Source organism: Tachypleus tridentatus, chromosome 1 (assembly GCF_004210375.1).
Source record: "Tachypleus tridentatus isolate NWPU-2018 chromosome 1, ASM421037v1, whole genome shotgun sequence".
Classification (NCBI taxonomy): Eukaryota; Metazoa; Arthropoda; class Merostomata; order Xiphosura; family Limulidae; genus Tachypleus; species Tachypleus tridentatus.
This window is the reverse complement of record NC_134825.1, coordinates 174935267-174957501: the sequence shown is the minus strand read 5'-3', so window position 1 is coordinate 174957501 and position 22235 is coordinate 174935267. Positions and strand designations below refer to the sequence as shown.

Here is a 22235-nt window from a genome sequence, read left to right as displayed (position 1 = left end):
TTACATAACGCTAAAATCCGGGACTCGATTTCCCTGCGGCGGACTGAGCTCAGTTAACTTGTTGTGCGATGAGTTAAAACAAATCATATTCAAACACACACACGTAGCTTCCCAATGATTTAGTCTCTGGAATCGTGATGGGTTCTAATATCAGTGGTTTGTTGTGTTCCCTCTTACTTACTAGTGGTTTGGTCTCTGGAATCGTGATGGGTTCTAATATCAGTGGTTTGTTGTGTTCCCTCTTACTTAATAGTGGTTTGGTCTCTGGAATCGTGATGGGTTCTAATATCAGTGGTTTGTTGTGTTCCCTCTTACTTAATAGTGGTTTGGTATCTGGAATCGTGATGGGTTCTAATATCAGTGGTTTGTTGTGTTCCCTCTTACTTAATAGTGGTTTAGTCTCTGGAATCGTGATGGGTTCTAATATCAGTGGTTTGTTGTGTTCCCTCTTACTTAATAGTGGTTTGGTCTCTGGAATCGTGATGGGTTCTAATATCAGTGGTTTGTTGTGTTCCCTCTTACTTAATAGTGGTTTGGTCTCTGGAATCGTGATGGGTTCTAATATCAGTGATACGAATTTCAATCTCAGTTTCGAACAACGAGTTCATACAAAAAAATTAAAGTTCAAACGTTAAGAGTCTATATGGTTGAAAGAGAACCATAAGTACAGTGAGCTTCCACGGGTAAGGAATTGAGGTTACGTGGTTCGTATCCCGTTACTCCCGTTTAAAAATAAATATAAGAAAAAAGATGAGTGATGTTTACATTCCTCGTATTGGTCTATCAACAGCGACCCATGATTTGACGGCTGGTGGTGTTGACTGGCTGCCTTCACAACTAAAGTTGAGATGATTAACGCATATATCTTTCAGTTAGCTTTGCACGAAATACAACAACAAAAAGTATTACGAACTTATTTTGTTGAATAGAAAAATCTACATCGTTATCACACTGGTTAAGCCTGGCACGGTCAGGTGGCTAGTGTGCCTGACATGCAATGTGAGGGTCGCAGGTTTGAATCCCTGTATCGCCAAACATGTTCGTCCTTTCAGTTGTGTGAGCATTATAATCTGATGACGGCCAATCCTACTATTCTCTAGTAAAAGAATAGCCCAAGAATTGACAGTGGTGATGACTAGTTGCCTTCCCTCTAGTCTTACACTGCTAAATGAGGGATGAGTAACGCAGATAGTCCTCGTGTACCTTTGCGCGAAATTCAAAACAAAACTGACACCTCATTGGTTAAACTAGTATATCTATCAGGCCATTCACTGTCCAAGTAACAAACGGCACCAATTCATGACTATGGCAACGTTCTTACTGAAAAGTGTGCAGTCATTTTAGGTTCATTACTTCTCAGTTCGGAATGTTTGATAAAAACTACACAAAAGGACTATCACTTTCAATTTTTGAATTGATAGACTATAGCGAAGGGAGCTAGTAAACAGCGCAACCTCCACCAACTCTTGGACTTCTCCTGTCAGATTACAGCCTCGAGGCGTTTTATTTGTTTATTTTCTCTAGGAATGGGGTCAGGAACCCTCGGATTCAAAGTCCAGACACATTAAACAGTAGGCCACACCCGGTTTTATATCATTAATAAAACCACTGGATGAACAAAAAGAAAACAAGTGTAAAATTCAATATTTCATTGTCTCCATAAGCACTGATAACATTTTGTAAATGTAACACTGACGAAGTTAGTCACAAGACGGTCGGTTTTAGAGTCAAAAGCCTTACCTTATCTGAATTTTAATTAAACGAACCAGTGCACGAGACTTCTACACGAACTATTACGCTTGGCTAGAACAAAATGTGGTTTTCTTTTCCCACTCCACGCCTGACAAGTTGGAAAGAACAACCCACGCACAATTAATTTTGATCCAAAGCCGTCCATGTGGGCAGTGTTGTTTAAAACGGGTGCTGTGGTGTCGACAAACAACAACAAAACCACTGTCGTTGTTAAGTAAAATACAGCTGTGTTAGAGCCCTTCTGGTAGCAGAGAAGACAGGAAAAGGCAGTCTTATTACAACTACAACAGGGTATCCCAAAACTCGGTTACCATCGTAAAACTGAAGAAAAATACAGCTGTGTTAGAGCCCTTCTGGTAGCAGAGAAGACAGGAAAAGGCAGTCTTATTACAACTACAACAGGGTATCCCAAAATTTGGTTACCATCGTAAAACTGAAGAAAAATACAGCTGTGTTAGAGCCCTTCTGGTAGCAGAGAAGACAGGAAAAGGCAGTCTTATTACAACTACAACAGGGTATCCCAAAATTCGGTTACCATCGTAAAACTGAAGAAAAATACAGCTGTGTTAGAGCCCTTCTGGTAGCAGAGAAGACAGGAAAAGGCAGTCTTATTACAACTACAACAGGGTATCCCAAAATTCGGTTACCATCGTAAAACTGAAGAAAAATACAGCTGTGTTAGAGCCCTTCTGGTAGCAGAGAAGACAGGAAAAGGCAGTCTTATTACAACTACAACAGGGTATCCCAAAATTTGGTTACCATCGTAAAACTGAAGAAAATACAGCTGTGTTAGAGCCCTTCTGGTAGCAGAGAAGACAGGAAAAGGCAGTCTTATTACAACTACAACAGGGTATCCCAAAATTCGGTTACCATCGTAAAACTGAAGAAAAATACAGCTGTGTTAGAGCCCTTCTGGTAGCAGAGAAGACAGGAAAAGGCAGTCTTATTACAACTACAACAGGGTATCCCAAAACTCGGTTACCATCGTAAAACTGAAGAAAAATACAGCTGTGTTAGAGCCCTTCTGGTAGCAGAGAAGACAGGAAAAGGCAGTCTTATTACAACTACAACAGGGTATCCCAAAATTCGGTTACCATCGTAAAACTGAAGAAAAATACAGCTGTGTTAGAGCCCTTCTGGTAGCAGAGAAGACAGGAAAAGGCAGTCTTATTACAACTACAACAGGGTATCCCAAAACTCGGTTACCATCGTAAAACTGAAGAAACTAACGGAACTTCTTTTGTCTAGTTGCAGATTTTGTAGCTGGTGCCACGAGGTATTCTGGATCGAGGCTTCGGTAAGATTCTCAGATTAGTAGCTTTGTTTGTTTGTTTTTGAATTTCGACAAAGCTACTCGAGAGCTATCTGTGCTAGCCGTCCCTAATTTAGCAGTGTAAGACTAGAGAGAAGGCAGCTAGTCATCACCACCCACCGCCAACTCTTGGGCTACTCTTTTATCAACGAATAGTGGGATTGACCGTCACATTATAACGCTCCCATGGCTGAAAAGGCGAGCATGTTTGGCGCGACGGGGATGCAAACCCGCGACCCTCAGATTACGAGTCGCACGCCTTAACACGCTTGGCCATGCCGGGCCAGATTAGTAGCATATACAGTAAAAGTGTACGGACATTCAGCGTATGGTAACCGACATTTTGGACATAGTGCTGATGAGGTAACTAAGTAACTGTTGTTATTCAATTCAACACAAAATGAATAATTAGCACACCAAAATATCGCTTCTGGAAAAGGTGCATTATGGGAATTTCTAAAGTGAAATTATCCTATTCTGGAAGAATAAAAGTGCACGAAACATTGGATATTTTTAACGTTCAGTCTATCGTTAAAGTAAATCACAACAAAACAAGCCACTCCATTATTGGATACGTATTACAAACCGAAGGCAATAAAGAAAGATAAATAACTTGTTACCATAAGAAACCCAAGGACACCACAGTCCTCCGTTTCAATTAGAAACTCATATCTTGTAAAAAAAAAGGATTAAATTAATCAAAACAAAAGAAACAAAGAAAGAAATAGCTGTGTCTACAATGTTATTTCAAGGAACACAGACGGACAGAACATAACTGCTGAAAGCTATATGAAAAGTACATGACATGCATTAAATGACATATTATTTGATGAATCATATGTATAATTAACTGTTTAAAAAAGTACGAGTAATTTATTACCATTATACCAGTGGTACAAGTTTCCAAAAAATGATACGGAGCATTAAAAAAGTACGAGTAATTTATTACCATTATACCAGTGGTACAAGTTTCCAAAAAATGATACGGAGCATTAAAAAAGTACGAGTAATTTATTACCATTATACCAGTGGTACAAGTTTCCAAAAAATGATACAGAGCATTAAAAAAGTACGAGTAATTTATTACCATTATACCAGTGGTACAAGTTTCCAAAAAATGATACGGAGCATTAAAAAAGTACGAGTAATTTATTACCATTATACCAGTAGTACAAGTTTCCAAAAAATGATACAGAGCAAGGCGTGAACATTCTCCAAGAGAAGTGAAAATGTATTTTCAAGATGGGTGTTAACCTGAAGATGGCCTAAGAAGGTCGTAACGTTGTTCTGTAGTTTATTTTAAATAAAGATTTAATACCCATACCAGCCATCTTAAGATACATTCACCAAGGGACTTACAGCCCACTGATATTATGGGCAAGGTGTACTCTACATACAGATGTGCCTACATCAGAATACAATGATGAAATACCATATGTTTATAGGTTGGATGCAAAATATGGTATGGACACCACTCTGTAGACCTTAGTTATATCCTTATATCTCTACCATCTACCATGGACACCACTCTGTAGACCTTAGTTATATCTTTATATCTCTACCATTTACCATGGACACCACTCTGTAGACCTTAGTTATATCCTTATATCTCTACCATCTACCATGGACACAACTCTGTAGACCTTAGTTACATCCTTATATCTCTACCATCTACCATAGACACCACTCTGTAGACCTCAGTTATATCCTTATGCCTCTACCATCTACCATGGACACCACTTTGTATACCTTAGTTATATCCTTATATCTTTACCATCTACCATGGACACCACCCTGTAGACCTTAGTTATATCCTTATATCAATGTCATTGACCACGGACACCACTCTGTAGACCATAGTTATATGTTTATATCACTATCGTTGACTAGGGACACCATTCTGTAGACCTTAGTTCTATTTTCATATTCTTTTATTTGTTTGTTTCAGAAATTTCGTCCAAAGCTACACAAAGTGCTGTCTCCATAGATTGGTCTTCGTGCAAAGCTACACAAAGTGCTGTCTTCATAGATTGGTCTTCTTGTAAAGCTACACAAAGTGCTGTCTTCACAGATTGGTCTTCTTGTAAAGCTACATAAAGTGCTGTCTTTATAGACTGGTCTTCTTGTAAAGCTACACAAAGTGCTGTCTTTATAGATTGGTCTTCTTGTAAAGCTACACAAAGTACTGTCTTCATAGACTGGTCTTCGTGTAAAACTACACAAAGTGCTGTCTTCATAAATTGGTCTTCTTGTAAAACTACACAAAGTGCTGTCTTCATAGACTGGTCTTCTTGTAAAGCTGCACAAAGTGCTGTCTTCATAGATTGGTCTTCTTGTAAAGCTACACAAAGTGCTGTCTTCATAGACTGGTCTTCTTGTAAAGCTGCACAAAGTGCTGTCTTCATAGATTGGTCTTCTTGTAAAGCTACACAAAGTGCTGTCTTCATAAATTGGTCTTCTTGTAAAACTACACAAAGTGCTGTCTTCATAGATTGGTCTTCTTGTAAAACTACACAAAGTGACGTCTTCATAGATTGGTCTTCTTGTAAAACTACACAAAGTGCTGTCTTCATAGATTGGTCTTCTTGTAAAGCTACACAAAGTGCTGTCTTCACAGATTGGTCTTCTTGTAAAGCTACACAAAGTGCTGTCTTCATAGACTGGTCTTCTTGTAAAGCTACACAAAGTGCTGTCTTCATAGATTGGTCTTCTTGTAAAGCTACACAAAGTGCTGTCTTCACAGATTGGTCTTCTTGTAAAGCTACACAAAGTGCTGTCTTCATAGATTGGTCTTCTTGTAAAGCTACACAAAGTGCTATCTTCACAGATTGGTCTTCTTGTAAAGCTACACAAAGTGCTGTCTTCACAGATTGGTTTTCTTGTAAAGCTACACAAAGTGCTGTCTTCACAGATTGGTTTCGGCTACTCTAATATAACCGAATAATGAGATGTAACCGTTACTTCACAAAATACGCATAACGTTTGTACCAACCGCGAAATATCCAGATTATTAACGTACTAGTTACCAAACAGAGTTCGGCCCAATATTCTTTCTTGTTTATTTATTTATGGCATGTTAAACCCTGTAATTATAAAAACCAAGGTACTAACAAACTCCTGTAATTACAAAAACCAAGGTACTAACAAACCCCTGTAATTATAAAAACCAAGGTACTAACAAAGCCCTGTAATTATAAAAACCAAGGTACTAACAAAGCCCTGTAATTATAAAAACCAAGGTACTAACAAAGCCCTGTAATTATAAAAACCAAGGTACTAACAAACCCCTGTAATTATAAAAACCAAGGTACTAACAAAGCCCTGTAATTATAAAAACCAAGGTAGTAACAAACCCCTGTAATTATAAAAACCAAGGTACTAACAAACCCCTGTAATTATAAAAACCAAGGTGCCAACAAACCCCTGTAATTATAAAAACCAAGGTAGTAACAAACCCCTGTAATTATAAAAACCAAGGTACTAACAAACCCCTGTAATTATAAAAACCAAGGTACTAACAAAGCCCTGTAATTATAAAAACCAAGGTGCCAACAAACCCCTGTAATTATAAAAACCAAGGTACTAACAAACCCCTGTAATTATAAAAACCAAGGTAGTAACAAACCCCTGTAATTATAAAAACCAAGGTACTAACAAACTCCTGTAATTATAAAAACCAAGGTACTAACAAACCCCTGTAATTATAAAAACCAAGGTACTAACAAAGCCCTGTAATTATAAAAAACCAAGGTACCTATAAAACCAAGGTACTAACAAACTCCTGTAATTATAAAACCAAGGTACTAACAAACCCCTGTAATTATAAAAACCAAGGTACTAACAAACCCTGTAATTATAAAAACCAAGGTACTAACAAACCCCTGTAATTATAAAAACCAAGACACTCACAAACTTTGTAATTATAAAAACCAAGATACTAACAAACTCCTGTAATTATAAAAACCAAGGTACTAACAAACCCCTGTAATTATAAAAACCAAGGTACTAAGAAACCCCTGTAATTATAAAAACCAAGACACTCACAAACTTTGTAATTATGAAAACGATGCCAGTGCTGGGCACAGAGCAGATATGTTATTGTGTGGTTTAATTTTAAGCGCAAAGAAACAGATAACAAACTCTTAAAATTATATAAACAAAGGTTCTAACGCATCGAAGAGAGAAGAGCCAGTTTCTGAAGACATTAATGAGAAAAGTTTTGTGTGTCTTTTTTGGCGCAAAGCTACTTAGTGAGTTTTCTGAGCCATACCTACCACGGATATCTAGTTTGTTTGCTTGTTTTCAATTTCGGGCAAAACTATACGAGGGTTATCTGCAATAGCTTTCTCTAATTTAGTAGTGTAAGACTACAGGGAAAGCAGGTTGTCATCACTATCCACTGCCAACTCTTGGGCTACTCTTTTTACCAACGAATAGGAGAAATGACTATAACATTATAACTCCCCCAAGGCTGAAAGAGCGATCATGTTTAGTGTGACGGGGCTTCGAACCCGCGACTCTCGGATTACTAGTCGAGTACCTTAACCTGCTGGCCATGTGGATCCCCACGGGTATCTAAACCTGGTTTTTATTATCCCGGATATTTATCGCTGAGCCAATTAGGATAATGTTAATCTTAGGCCGTGAAGTAAGAAGAACCTTTGACATTTGCTTTAAGTTCGGCCCAATATTCTATTCTATTTATTTATTTATGACACATAAAACCCTGTAATTATGAAAACCAAGGTACAAACATGATTCGAAAAATTTTGCTGGTGTTATTGTTTCTGTTTAAGTCTTTCGTACGTTTCTAGAGTATATGTCGCTAGTATAGGTGGCTTGCAAAATTTAAATAGCAGTTATTGATTAAACGATTATTTAATTGTACCACAAAGTTAGGGTAATGCATATTACCATATACAATTCAATTTAAGATTCCCTTCGGGCACAAACCTAAGTGGGTCAGGGTTGTCTGTCAAATGTTAAAAAAAATCGAATCAATCACCGCCCATGATTTTCTGGTTTCGTCGTTGTAGTTCAAGCTATAACTATTGTTTTTGGCATTGAAACACGCCTACCTATAAAACATTAACTCTATTTGGATGTCCCTTTCCGCCCTTTAAAATATTAAACATTTCTTTTCGAAACTTTGCTTCAGAATTTCACACAATGCTAGTCGAGAGCCATCTGCGCTAGCTATCCCTAATTTTGAATTTACAGTCGGGTAGGGGGGAGGTACGTGATCGATGTCACCCATCACCAGTTCTTGGACTAATCTTGCCAGATTAAAGAGTAGGATTTGACTTTCACTTCTATACCGCGCCAGCTGCTTCATCGTGCAGAGTGCAATTTTTGCGCCAATGGATCGCAAAACATGAATCCTTGGATTATCATTGTGGATACACTAACCACAAGGCCACGCCAAACCCCTTTTTAAACAACAAAATCTTTGAGGAAAAATTTGATTTTATAAAATGTAACAACTGGTAATCTGAAATAATGTAAAACTCATTCATTTGTTTATTGTTAGAAGTTTGCACTACCTCTCTCTAATTTAACAGTGTAAGGCTAGATGGAAGGTAGCTAGACATCACCACCTCCCGCCAAGTCTTGGGTTACTATTTTACCAACGAATAGTGGGATTTACCGTCACATTTTAACGCCCCCACGGCTAATAGGGCGAGCATGTTTGTGAGAAGGATTCGAACCCGCGACCCTCAGATTATGAGTCAAGCACTCTAACAAGCTGGCCACGCCGGGCCCTTCATTTGTTGAAAAAACATTTAATAATCGTAACTTCCTTTTTCTCCAGTTTGTAACAATGCTTCACGGAGTCACAAGTTTATAATTTATTTAATAATTTTAAAAATCTGCATCAGGTTTATGCTTTTCCTTTACAGTATCTTATTCTGCCAAATGTTTTTCCATATACTTTCAACAAACACACAATGTGCATGTTGAAATTTAGGCTACTTTACAACAGCCTGCATCCTTAAAATATTTGTTGAACGTCGGGCAAAATTACCGGAGGGCTATCTGTATTAGCCCTTCCTAATGGGCTAGAGAGAAGACCAGTGGTCACCTACCGTTTATCTTTACAGTTACAATTTACCAACGAATAGTGGGATTGTCCGTTACTTATGACAAACTTACGACCTGTAAGTTATAACCTAACCACCAGTTTACAGTGAATACATTCGAACGTATTATTAATTGTTTCACTATTGGAAGTTCCTCACCCACGTTATGAGCCCCTTAAAGAATATATATATATCCATTGACTGTTGACTATGTTTCAGAAATTTCATGTTTTTCATTACAAAGATGCAAGTAATTTTTTGAAATGTTAGTACAACGTACCTACAAAAAAAATCAACAACAAGAAACGAGATAGAACGAAACAGAAAACTACGTAATTCTGTATAAATGGATTATTACTGATAAAACTTGTATCTAACCTCCTTATATTTCAATAGAGTTATCAAATAATTATAAGGTTCAAGGAACGGTGTTTTGTAGTCTCCAAACTACACGATATGGAACATGTCCAAAACCTGACTGGTCTGTTAGTTCAAGTCGTTATTGGATAAACTAAAATAAGTCAGCACATAATTAACTTTCAAAAACGTGGTAGCAAAATATGCTACTAAACAATATTACAAAAACTATAAACACAATTCTGTTTTCCTGTCTTCACAAAATTTTAAGTTTTTTTTTTTAAATAAGAAAGTAACACATTTTTTTGTTTTAATACCAGAAACAGATAAAGTAAGTTTTAGAGATTGCGCGCGGAAAGTTAAATTTTGTTTCAGTTAGTTCGTTAGTTATTTTGAATTTCGCGCAAAGCTACTCGAGGGCTATCTGCGCTAGCCGTTCCTAATTTAGCAGTGTAAGACTAGAGGGAAGGCAGCTAGTCATCACCACCCACCGCCAACTCTTGAGCTACTCTTTCACCAACGAATACTGGGATTGACGGTTACATTATAACGCCCCCGCGATTGAAAGGGCGAGCATGTTTGGTGCGATCGGGGTTCGAACCTGGTCAGATTACGAGTCGAACGCCTTAACACACTCTACCATGCCTGGCCAAGGAAGAGTGTGTGTGTGTTTTCTTATAGCAAAGCCACATCGGGCTATCTGCTGAGCCCACCGAGGGGAATCGAACCCCTGCTTTTAGCCTTGTAAATCCATAGACTTACGCTGTACTAGCGTACTCTGTTTTTGAAATATTAGACAACTATGATTTTACTACTTTACTTTTAACATATAACATATGTAGACTTATTGTAAAAACAATATATATATATTGAGAAACTATAGGAGGTAGCATATCCTACGTATCCCCTACGTTTTTGAAGGGAAGTTTTATACAACAACAATGATTAACATTCAACAGTTAAGACAATGCTATCAACCAAAGATAGAGTTGCTAAGCAACAGTACATCTTCAAGTGAGTAAAAGCAAATTGAATTGCTATTCGATGCTTGCACATTAATAACCGAAACGTAAGGTCAACATTTTAAAATTATTCATTACACATACAAAAAAAAAAAAGCGTACCACTAACAATAAAATTATACTTCTGACACAGGCGTACTTACACAAGGAATACGCAGTAAATACATACAGCTACTACATACTGGACATATCATACAGTTACTACATACCAGACAACAGCTGCTACATATTGGACATATCATACAGTTACTACATACCAGACAACAGGTGCTACGTATCAAACATATCCTACAGCTGCTACATACTAGATAATTTAATACAAGAGTGACACGCCAATACAGCTGCTACATACTAAATACTTTAATACAAGGAGTGACACGCCAATACAGCTGCTACATACTAAATACTTTAATACAAGGAGTGACACGCCAATACAGCTGCTACATACTAGATAATTTAATACAAGAACTCGCACGCCAATACAGCTGCTACATACTAAATACTTTAATATAAGAACTGACACGCCAATACAGCTGCTACGTACTAGATAATTTAATACAAGGAATGACGCGCCAATACAGCTTCTACATACTAGGTACTTTAATACAAGGAGTGACACGCCAATACAGCTGCTACATACTAGATAATTTAATACAAGAACTCACATGCCAATACAGCTGCTACATACTAAATACTTTAATATAAGAACTGACACGCCAATACAGCTGCTACATACTAGATAATTTAATACAAGGAGTGACGCGCCAATACAACAGCTACATACTAGGTACTTTAATACAAGGAGTGACACTCCTATTTTTTAAATATAACGTTGACTCCAAACTAACACTATAAAGACAGTGTCTGATTGTGCTCAAATTACACAACCTGAAGCTGCAATCATTGCTAAGCCAGCTCCCCTATCTCTCTTATATAAGAATAGAAACAAATCAATATAACTGACGAAATATCGAAAGAGATAAGACATTTCTACAGGAAATGGCGCCAAATGCACGAGGGGGTCAAAAGGGTCATGTGAGCGTGACTCAGTAGATTTCTCTAAGTTTTTTAATGAGACATCAGACGTTTATACTTCATGTTACAAATCTACACGGGGATTGTATTAACATTCTCTCCTATATTTGCTACATCATAATTGTTACAAATAACTGGAGGTTTTTATAATAATGATTTGTTGACCATTAGACAACAAGTAAAATAACTGATTAAAGCAGCATTAGCGTAATTACGAAATAAATCCAGTCACTTACTACCCAATCAAGACTTGTAACTAAACGAGGAAATTCATATGGCCGTAAAGAATTCATGTAAATGTTTGCAATTCTTTAGGCCAAATTTAAAGCTATTATAGCAAGAGCTAGGAGTTTTTCTGTCAGTTTCTTATTTATTGTAGAAACTGTACGGCACTTTGTCACCAAGGTCACCCACTTTAACCGCGTACCAGGAAAGGTTTATCTCCACTGGACTACCTCGAAAAGTTGTTCCCCTATCGGTCGCATACCGAAACTCAACTTTTACAGACAAAAACACCATTTCTAACTGCTCCACGTGTATCAATTTCAGCAAGACACGGTTTTTTAAACCTGTCTTTGAATTCTCTGTTAAAATAATACTCAGAGAGTAGATAGTATTTGTTTTGTATTTCGGAATCTCTATTAAACAACTATCTTATTTCGCTCTCTCAGAGAACAAGTTAAACAAACAAAGCAAAAACCTTATTATAACTATCTTCGTCTAAAGCCTTGACAACCTCTCACAGTTTAGCTAGCAGTTGGCATAGTAACACTCCTATAGAAAATCAAACCGTTTTACAGCATGGACAATTTAAAGAAAGAATGACATGTTGGACATTCTGTAGTTTTCAGCTTCGCCAGAAATTAATGCTAAGCAACGGTAGTTAATTGAATATTCATACTTATAACTTACGAAACGTTATTCCTTCTGTAAAACAGGTTGATGTATTATTTTATACTTTAGCTCAAAGTCAGTGTGCTACAAAATAACTATCGCTAACAAATGTAAATATACGTAATTGTTTCTATGTGTTCCTTCACATCGTCTGGTCGGTGGACTCAGCAGATAGCTCAGTGTAGCTTTGCTATGAGAAAACACATACATCGTCTGGCTTCGTTTATGTGAAGAGAAACAGACTGGAATGCAACCAACCAAGCCTTGTTTTTTAATGTGTTCATAGTTTCTCTAATAATCGTTAAAACATACATCTTCCGAACCAAATTATTAAAAAAAAACAACCTTCAATTGTTTTTTCTTTTTACCTTGAATCCTCATCCTTGGCCTATCCAGGGTCACGGGATGTGGGTAGGTATCCCCAGTTTTTCCTACTACTCCACCTTTCAAAGATTACTCGATAGCGCGTGCTCATACGCGAAGAATAACAGCACGTGAAAAACAAGTTCAAGCTCACGTTCACCTCTAGGGGATGAATACCCACTTCCTGTTCGTTATTAATTATGCTTTTCTTCAGTTAAGTCCACGCTATAGTAGGTATATAAATATACCGATGTTTGGAATGGATTTTATTCCTGTGTCTAGAGAAAACAAGTTTCGTTTCGTTGTGTACTAGAGTTGCTGTCTGAAGAAAATAAGTTTCGTTTCGTTGTGTACTAGAGTTGCTGTCTGAAGAAAACAAGTTTCGTTTCGTTGTGTACTAGAGTTGCTGTCTGAAGAAAACAAGTTTCGTTTCGTTGTGTACTAGAGTTGCTGTCTGAAGAAAATAAGTTTCGTTTCGTTGTGTACTAGAGTTGCTGTCTGAAGAAAACAAGTTTCGTTTCGTTGTGTACTAGAGTTGCTGTCTAAAGAAAACAAGTTTCGTTTCGTTGTGTACCAGAGTTTTTGTTTGAATAAAACAAGTTTTATTCCGTTGTGTACTAGACTTGCTATCTATAGAGATTATGGTCTGGAATCGTTGTGTGTTGCATTTATTGTTTAACAAGAGTACTACTTAAACCTTTAACAGGCAGGACTGCTCCACGCTAATCTAATCTCATATGAACCTAACTGAACCGAACAGATTATCTCTTGTGTAAAACTTATCGCTGTTCCTGATATGTCGTCTGATTGACAAAAGGTCAAACTGAAGGACAAACAGAACTGTTAGGAGTTAAAAACCACAACAAATAGAAACGAAAGAGCAACAAACACATTACAAGCTCCGCCCCCAAGGTAAGAGGTATGAGAAAGAGATAATTCCAAGGCTGGTGGCTCTTGCATGGATAATTTTCCAGAAACTGGCAATCAGTTATGCAAGCAAGTAACTCCACTGTGTCACAACGTGAGTCACCCGCTGGTACAGCGGTAAGTTTACGGAGTTACAATGCTAAAATCAGGGGTTCGATTCCCCTCGGTGGACTCCGTAGATAGCCAGATGTGGCTTTCTAAAGCCTCACAGCGTGAGGACTGAGACGAAACAAGTAAAACTTACACGACAAAAGCATTCTTTCGTGACTTTCTTTGCTTCTTGTATACTAGAAACAAAAACACGAAACTCGAGTCACTTTAATACCGGAAAACTAGGTACCCACAATGATTTGAACAATTTCTTACTTGAAAAATGCAACAAGAACCGAACCTATTTAACGTTAACTTATCACGATCACAGGTCCTGTGTAGACAAAGGAAAACAATCAGTGGGTGTAGTTGCACTAAGGGATCGTTCTATAAGTTGAAAATTGGATTATAGAAATCAGTTTGTGAACAACTAAGCTGTGAAGGCAGTTGTCTTTTAGGAAATGTCTATTTTATGGTTCGAAATTAATGTTGCCTGTCTATTTGGCTGTCAAAATAGAATAAATATACCTCGTTTTTTTTGCACTTCTTATGAAATACCTGTGCTAAAATAATGTTTATTTTGCAAATGTTATGAAAATTAATATAAACCAACAGCCACCGAGGACTGTTTTTATCTTGCACTCTGACGTACGGTTATCTTATTTACAGCAATAACTCTTTCAGATAAAGACCAAGTTTCTCGGAAAACATTGGCGAACGACCTGACGTGACATCGTTGAAGGCTTGTTTACTGATGTGGACACACGCTGCTGTCAACCAAGACAAACTGAAGTTCATAAAGTATGAATACAGAATCAAACAAATCCGTGAATTCGTTTTTAATCACAACATAGCGGCTTATAGAATGGCTCGAGTTTTTTTGTTCCACCATCCTAAATACAAACTTTTAGTTCATAGAAACTTAATTACAGTTTTGAACTCAGGAGGTCAAACCCTTTCAATTGATGAATTTGCCCACGCCCAAGGGCTAACAGATTAATTTACTTAATAGAATTTGAGGTTATTTTAGTGAAATACAGTATAGTTTAATAAGATATTAGTTTTTATAGCCTAGGTGACGTAGAAATAAGTTTTAACATCCAGAGATTTTTTTAGAAGTTCTGCGTGTGTTTGGGATTCTCACTTGTTTTTATAAACATTCTTTCAAGAAGTTTATAGTTTTGCCTTCTTTGTTATGTCATTAAGAAGATTTTAGATATAAATTTTTTCAAAATTCTAATATATTTTGATTATCTGAAAAGATTAGTTTGGTTTGAATTTCGCACAAAACTACTCGAGGCCTGTCTACGCTAGTTGTCCCTAATTTAACAGTGATAAACTAGAAAGACGGCAGCTAGCCAACATCATCTATTGCCAACGCTTGTATTATTATTTTAAAACGAATCGCGGGGTTGACCGTTCAATTACAACTTTACCAAGGCTGAAAGAGTGAGCATTTTGGGTGCAGGGGTGTTGAATTCGCAAATCTAATGTCCCCTAACCACCAGGTCTTCTGGAAACAAATATGTCGTAAAATAAAGATCACCTTAAAGGTGATTGGTAGTTTTGTTGATGTTATTTTATTGCAAAAGATACTTGATTTTTCCTGTCTATCGTTAGATATCGAAGTAGTGATCCGTTAGGCTGATCAAGAATAGTTAGGCTTAACTTTCACATCTTATCCAACACGATGAGGCAATAATCCATTAGGCTTAACGACAAAAGTTAGGCTCAACTTTGACAACCCATCATTACACAACGAGGCAATGATTTGCTATGCTAATTAAGGAATGTTAGGCTTAACGAAAACAAAGAATTATCATGGAAACTATAATGATCGTTATTTTACTTCGTACAAGTAGAAGAATGTTAAGGTACCTACCTCACTTTACCCATGGAAATATTAAAAATCCTAGGTGGGGCTACTAGAAACACTTTGATATATATAAAGCAGAATTATCTTTAATAACGATGTGTAAGCCTTCTTAGATTATTTAATAATAATTTTGTTTTGAAGGAATATGAAGTACTTTACCGAAGTTTCTATACTGAATTTCTTCCAACATTATCATAAAAAATATAAGAAAGGCGATCTGGACATAGCCGTTCTTAGTTTTTAAGTTACAGGCTAAAGGAAAGACACCTAGTCAATAGCACCGACCACCTAACCATTGGCTACTTTTCTGTCTTTGAATAATGAGATTTGACCGTCACTCTTACAGCGTACCCATGGCACCAGAGTGCGGAGCGCGTTCTCGCGGCAAAGGAGCCGAGTACCATCACTCGTCGGATCCACTGTCCGAGTAGCGAGTTGTGATAAGCTGATGCTTAAATCTATTTATTCTGATTTCGAAAAAAAAAAGTAAAAAATCATTAAAAGTTATATCTTACGTAGCAGTTTCTGGCATTGCCGTACACCCTCTAGCGGCACACAAACAATTACTTTATTTGGAGGAATTAGGACAGTCTTACTTTCGACCGGAAACAATGACCTGACTGGAATAAGAAATTACAATCAGGTCACGCAGGAAGGAAATTAAGATTAAATAAACGCAAAAGGAAGAAAGTTCCGAAGTTATTCTACTACAAATAAAGTAAACATAAAAAAGTAAAGGATATCAGAGGAAAGAAAGACAAAACCTTACTGAGGACCACAATCTTTTGGTTAATTACACAAGCTTGAAGAAATGATTCATCACTTATCTTCCGTCTCACGTAGTTGGGACGATGTAAAAACGACACTGTTTTTTTTCCACAGATTAGAAATAAAGACACGGATTTGTACTTCATTATAACTGTCATGTCCCACATTCCTGTAGACCTCATGTATAAGTTAAACCTACTTTTTCACGATGAAGCAGGACGCTTCGCCCAGAAACCAAAAACATGTTTGATTCGAGACGTATTTGTCAACCTACTGTCAACTTGATCTTTGTAATGTTGCAGCCGTACAGTTTCATACACGTAACAAAATCAGTGTAGTAAACTTACAATGTAATGTTATACCAGAAGTTGACACGGTAAAAATAAAACAAACTTACAAGGTAACATTGTTATATTATTTCCAAAATAAAAACAACACCGTCGAACAACAACAACGACATAGCATGGCGGTCAGAAATGTCTGTTGCTTCGATGTTTGTGTATTTTCATAAAACACCGAAGAAGACAACGTGAGATTGAAAAGTAATATAAGAATGTGTTGAAACCAGTTTATTTAGTTTCAAGGTTTCTCATAAACTGTTATACTTACTCTGGGTTTTCAGTACAATTTGTCGAACAACAAGGCTTAGGAAATGTTACTGTACTTGGTTTTGTTGACACGTATCGTGTGATAGCGGGTTACTATGGAAGAAACAACTCACACACTTAAAGTTATTCGTTCACAGACTGGTTACTACTTTTTTTTTATTAACGCCAATCTTCCTAGGTTGTTATAATATGAAACTCTCATGTTTTGGTCGTTAAGTGTAAATAAAGATCCTACTTCATATATATAATTATCTCCTGAAATACACACACACAGTTAAAAGAAGACAGTTTATTGTGTTTTTTTTTAAATCTTAATCTTAAATAAACGATCATGGAACGAGCTTTCTTAAATTTTCATATTAAGGTCTTTTAATTAGAAAAATCCAACTAGATCTGTTTTGATAGAACGTGTAGATTACTGAACGACCTACGTTTCGCAAGAGTTGAAATGTTGGTTTTGTTTTTGTTTTTATTTCTTTGGGTGTTTCGCTCTTCAGATGACACATGTTAAATGAATTGGTGTTAACACTGTGTTTAGTTTGAACAGTGGAGATGGTACAACTTATTAGAACCACACATACGGAACAGATTCGTGTGCCTATTTTTTAAGCTTAGAAACGTATTCTGTTTCCTTATATTTTTGTAAACTTGGGAGTTATGTCGTTGACAATGAACCATCATTTTAAAACTAACTATAAGTAAGGAACATTTTTAGAAAACAAGTCAGTCACTACTGTACTCTGGTCAATTAATATTTTCACTCGCTATCAAAGCACGTTTAGCTGTCTAAAGAGGTTTTGATGCAAACTTATATTAAACATATGGTTTGTGTTTTGTTTGTTTGTGAATTTCGCGCAAAGCTACACCAGGGCTATCTGCGCTAGCCGTCCCTAATTTAGCAGTTTAAGACTAGAGGGAAGGCAGCTAGTCATCACCACCCACCGTCAACTCTTGGGCTACTCCTGGCCATACGTTACGTTTTAGTTAACTTAATTAACATTATCTAATATGACACAGTAATAAATAATTCGGTAAACAGGGGGGGGAGGTAAGCTACCAACATAAATCCAGTCGGTTGTCTGGTTGGTTCTGTTGTTTTAAGTGTAAAGATGTATATTGAGCTATCCCACTGCAGGGATCGAACTCTAGATAATAGTATTACATCCTTTACTCAAACTTATCCCTGACCTTACATGGGAGTAAACGTTTGTTTGATTTTATTTGATTGTTGTTTAGGGCAAACTTATATAGTAGGGAATTTACGGTCTGCTCATACTTGTATCGAAACCCGATTTTTAGCGTGATAATGCTGAGCCACCTGTTGGGGAGGCGATGAAAATATTACAAATCGTAATACTTGTTGATATTTTCTAATGAGCAACGGAAAGGCCTTGGTATTTAAATTTTCAATATGACATTGGGCTCGTGTTGTACGTCACTTTATGAAATGTGTATGCTCTGTTTAGTGCAAAAGTTACAGAAAAATGTAAAAATAAACCACCTTGTCCGTTGAAAGGACACGTAAGTTAAGCCTAAAACAAGGCGTTTTTGGATAGGTACTGCAACCGACCGATATATTTCGAAACGATAATAATTTGTCAGTTAACAATGTATGAAAATAATGAAGTGAGTTAAATGTTAGGGAACAAACATATAACATGTTTCGACAGAACATTGGTCTTTTTTTTTCAAGTTATGGTTAGATCAATGCTCTGTCTAAACATATAGTATGTTCCTCAACATTTATATCACTTCATTATGCTTATAAATAGTTGTTTGCTAGCTTATTATTATACAGTAACTGTATGTTGACAGTTTTCCTTACACTATCTAAACAAACAAAGTAAATTATACGTCATAAATAAATGTTTGGGGAGAGGAGATGCAACAATTATAAAAACTGATTAGTTATATAAACTGTGGACACTTGTTAGAAAACAACGACTCTCCTTGTTAGTTCTACAGCACTCTCTATTCTCCATTTGTCCTCCATGTGGGACAGCAGTAAGTTAAGGTAGTTAAAAACGTTAAATACGGGGTTCGATTCCCCGTTGTGGATACAATAGGTAGCCCAGTGTGGCTTTGCTCTAAAACAAACAAACAAACAACAGACAAAACACTATTATTCATACAAATGGGCGCTTCGCTATTAAATAAACATCTAAGAGGAAACGTTCCCCCCGTCTGGTCCACCGTCTCTGAATAATATATAACAACAGATCAATTTCATTTTAGCTCCTAAGTTTCTAACCTGCTTCATGAAACACATGAACAAAGATAATAACAACAGTAATAAAACATACGATAATTAGAAAATATAATATTTCGTCGATGAAATTAAGTCTAATTTATTTGACTGAAATGTTGGTGTTTTCACAAAATCCATTTATTCTTATATAATATTTTTTATTCTTTATTTATATAATAAGGTTTTACTTCTTTAGTTTCTCATATTCAGTCAGGAATATATAATAAGCTTTTACTTCTTTTTGTTAAAAGTTACTTTTAAATTATTATATGGTCCAGCATGGCCAGGTGGTTAAAACACTCGACTCGTAATCCGAGGGTCGCATGTTCGAATCCCCGTCACACCAAACATGCTCGCCGTGGGGGCGTTATATTGTGACGATCAATCCCACTCTTCACAAGTAAAAGAGTAGACAAGAATTGGCAGTGGGTGATGATGACTAGCTGCCTTCCCTTTAATCTTACACTTCTAAATAAGGGACGGCTAGCGCAGATAGCCTTTGTGCAGCTTTGTGTGAAATTCAAAAACAAACAATTTATATATACATATATTGACGTTTATAATGAGAGTAGTGTAGCTACATATGTGACAAAATATGAAAACAATCTGTCTCATATTATAAGTAGAAATATCTATTGTACAGAACCTGTGTGAATGTGGCTAAGTAAGAACTGTACACACATATTATAAGTAGAATATCTATTGTACAGAACCTGTGTGAATGTGGCCAAGTAAGAACTGTATACACATATTATAAGTAGAAATATCTATTGTGCAGAACCTGTGTGAGTGTGGCCAAGTAAGAACTGTATACACATATTATAAGTAGAAATATCTATTGTACAGAACCTGTGTGAATGTGGCTGTTTCACACGATAAGAATAGTGTTTGTTTTAGTGTTATACGTGAAAATTGTAAAACTGTCTAGTACACATGAGCATTTTAAGTGTACAATGTGAAATAACAATGTAAACTATCCACGTTATATTCAAATATAAAATGTCTAAGTCATATTAACAGTGTAAATTGTCTATACCACTTGAACAATGTAAATTGTCTATACCACATGAACAGTGTAAATTGTCTATACCACATGAACAGTGTAAATTGTCTATACCATATGAACAGTGTAAGCACACTCTTTAAATTTCTATATACGAAGATATACGTATCTTACACATCTATATACGAAAGTAGGCGCACAATCTTACATCTAGACTTTTGTTTAGCCTACTTACAATTTCCCGTCGTAACTGATCCATAGTTAGATCAAGGCTAGAGCCAAACTGATGTGACGAGTCAAAGTCTCTGTTCAGGTATTGAACGTTTGCAGTCACAGGAGAGACCAAGGAAGGAGTAGGAGAGAGAGTGATAGGTGAATCTACATTAATTCCCACGCCACAGGTACTCCACCGTTTGCGAAACGTTTCGGAACGTTTCAACTTCTCCGCATAAAATTCGCGACACCGCCGAACAACAGTTCTTCTTGCAAGGGTGTTACGGGAAAAACGACCACCGTTCTCTTCGCTTTCGTGTTTTTTGTTGGGCTGAGGAAACAATTTCAATGATAAAGTACGTTTAGGGTCACCCGTTTCATTCATAACTATGTTGGAATAGACAGATGCAGCGAAACTCAGAAAAGATCAGTGGATATTATCCCTTACATTAAGATAATATAATATTCTGTTTTCACATAACAAACAGAGTTCTGTGGGGCCAAATACAAAGCACAACGAAGTTGAAAGGGTAGCTTCAGAGTACAAGCGTGACCACAGTTATACACTCTAATAAGACGCAAACTGTTCGCTATTCAGGTATTTGTACACCTTAGCTAACAGGACAGCCCGCTCACGTGCCCTAGCAAGTATTCAGGTGACTATGCGTGTTGTAAGGCTTCCTGACAGCTAACAATACAAGAGCCACGTGACATTCGCTGACTAGTGGTAAACCTTTCCTCTTCCTGATTATTTGAGTCCTACAGGTCAGCCTCACTTAAGCGCATGCGTAGAAGATTTTCTACTCGGGGTGTTGGGAAGAGTGAATACGAACAATAATTTGGGTCTCTCGTCACGTAATCTAGCGAGCAGAGCGAGGATATCTTTCATGTTTTACTTTTTAAACCATTCAAGTGAATGGTGAAAGAGAAAGTAAGGCTTTCTGAAGAATAGGCCTACGATATGGGGGAGAACACACGGATATTATTGTTCATATTGTTGTATTAGAGTTGGCTGTTTATATAAACAGTACAGTGGAACATCAACAAAGAGTTATGGTGTGATTATTCCTGTCTATATAAACGATGTAGTTGTATACTAATACACTGTTGTGGTGTGATTATTCCTATCTATATAAACAATATAGTGGTATACTAATAAACTGTTATGGTGTGGTTAATCTTGTTTCTATAAACAATACAGTAAAGCAGTAATAAACAGTTATGGTGTGATTATTCCTGTTTATATAAACAACATAATGGAGCAATAATAAACTGTTATGGTGTGATTATTCCTACCCATGTAGACAATAAAGTGGTACAGTAGTGAACTGTTATGGTGTGATTATTCCTGTTTATGTAAACAACACAATGGAGCACTAATAAACTGTTATGGTGTGATTATTCCTGTTTATATAAACAACACAATAGAGCACTAATAAACTGTTATGGTGTGATTATTCCTGTTTATATAAACAACACAATGGAGCACTAATAAACTGTTATGGTGTGATTATTCCTGTTTATATAAACAACACAATGGAGCACTAATAAACTGTTATGGTGTGATTATTCCTGTTTATATAAACAACACAATAGAGCACTAATAAACTGTTATGGTGTGATTATTCCTGTTTATATAAACAACACAATGGAGCACTAATAAACTGTTATGGCGTGATTATTCCTG

At 36.6% G+C, this 22235-nt stretch overlaps 1 protein-coding gene across 1 annotated transcript in view; it reads right to left on the bottom strand.

The window, feature by feature from the left end:
• Positions 1–21259, bottom strand: part of LOC143230586 (uncharacterized) — a 28448-nt gene extending 7189 nt beyond the window's left edge. Inside the window, exon 1 of the mRNA XM_076464397.1 lies at positions 20571–21259. Coding sequence (XP_076320512.1) covers positions 20571–20933 — 363 coding nt within the window. The 5' untranslated portion in view covers positions 20934–21259. The remainder of the gene's footprint in view (positions 1–20570) is intronic.
• Positions 21260–22235: the final 976 nt, after the last annotated feature.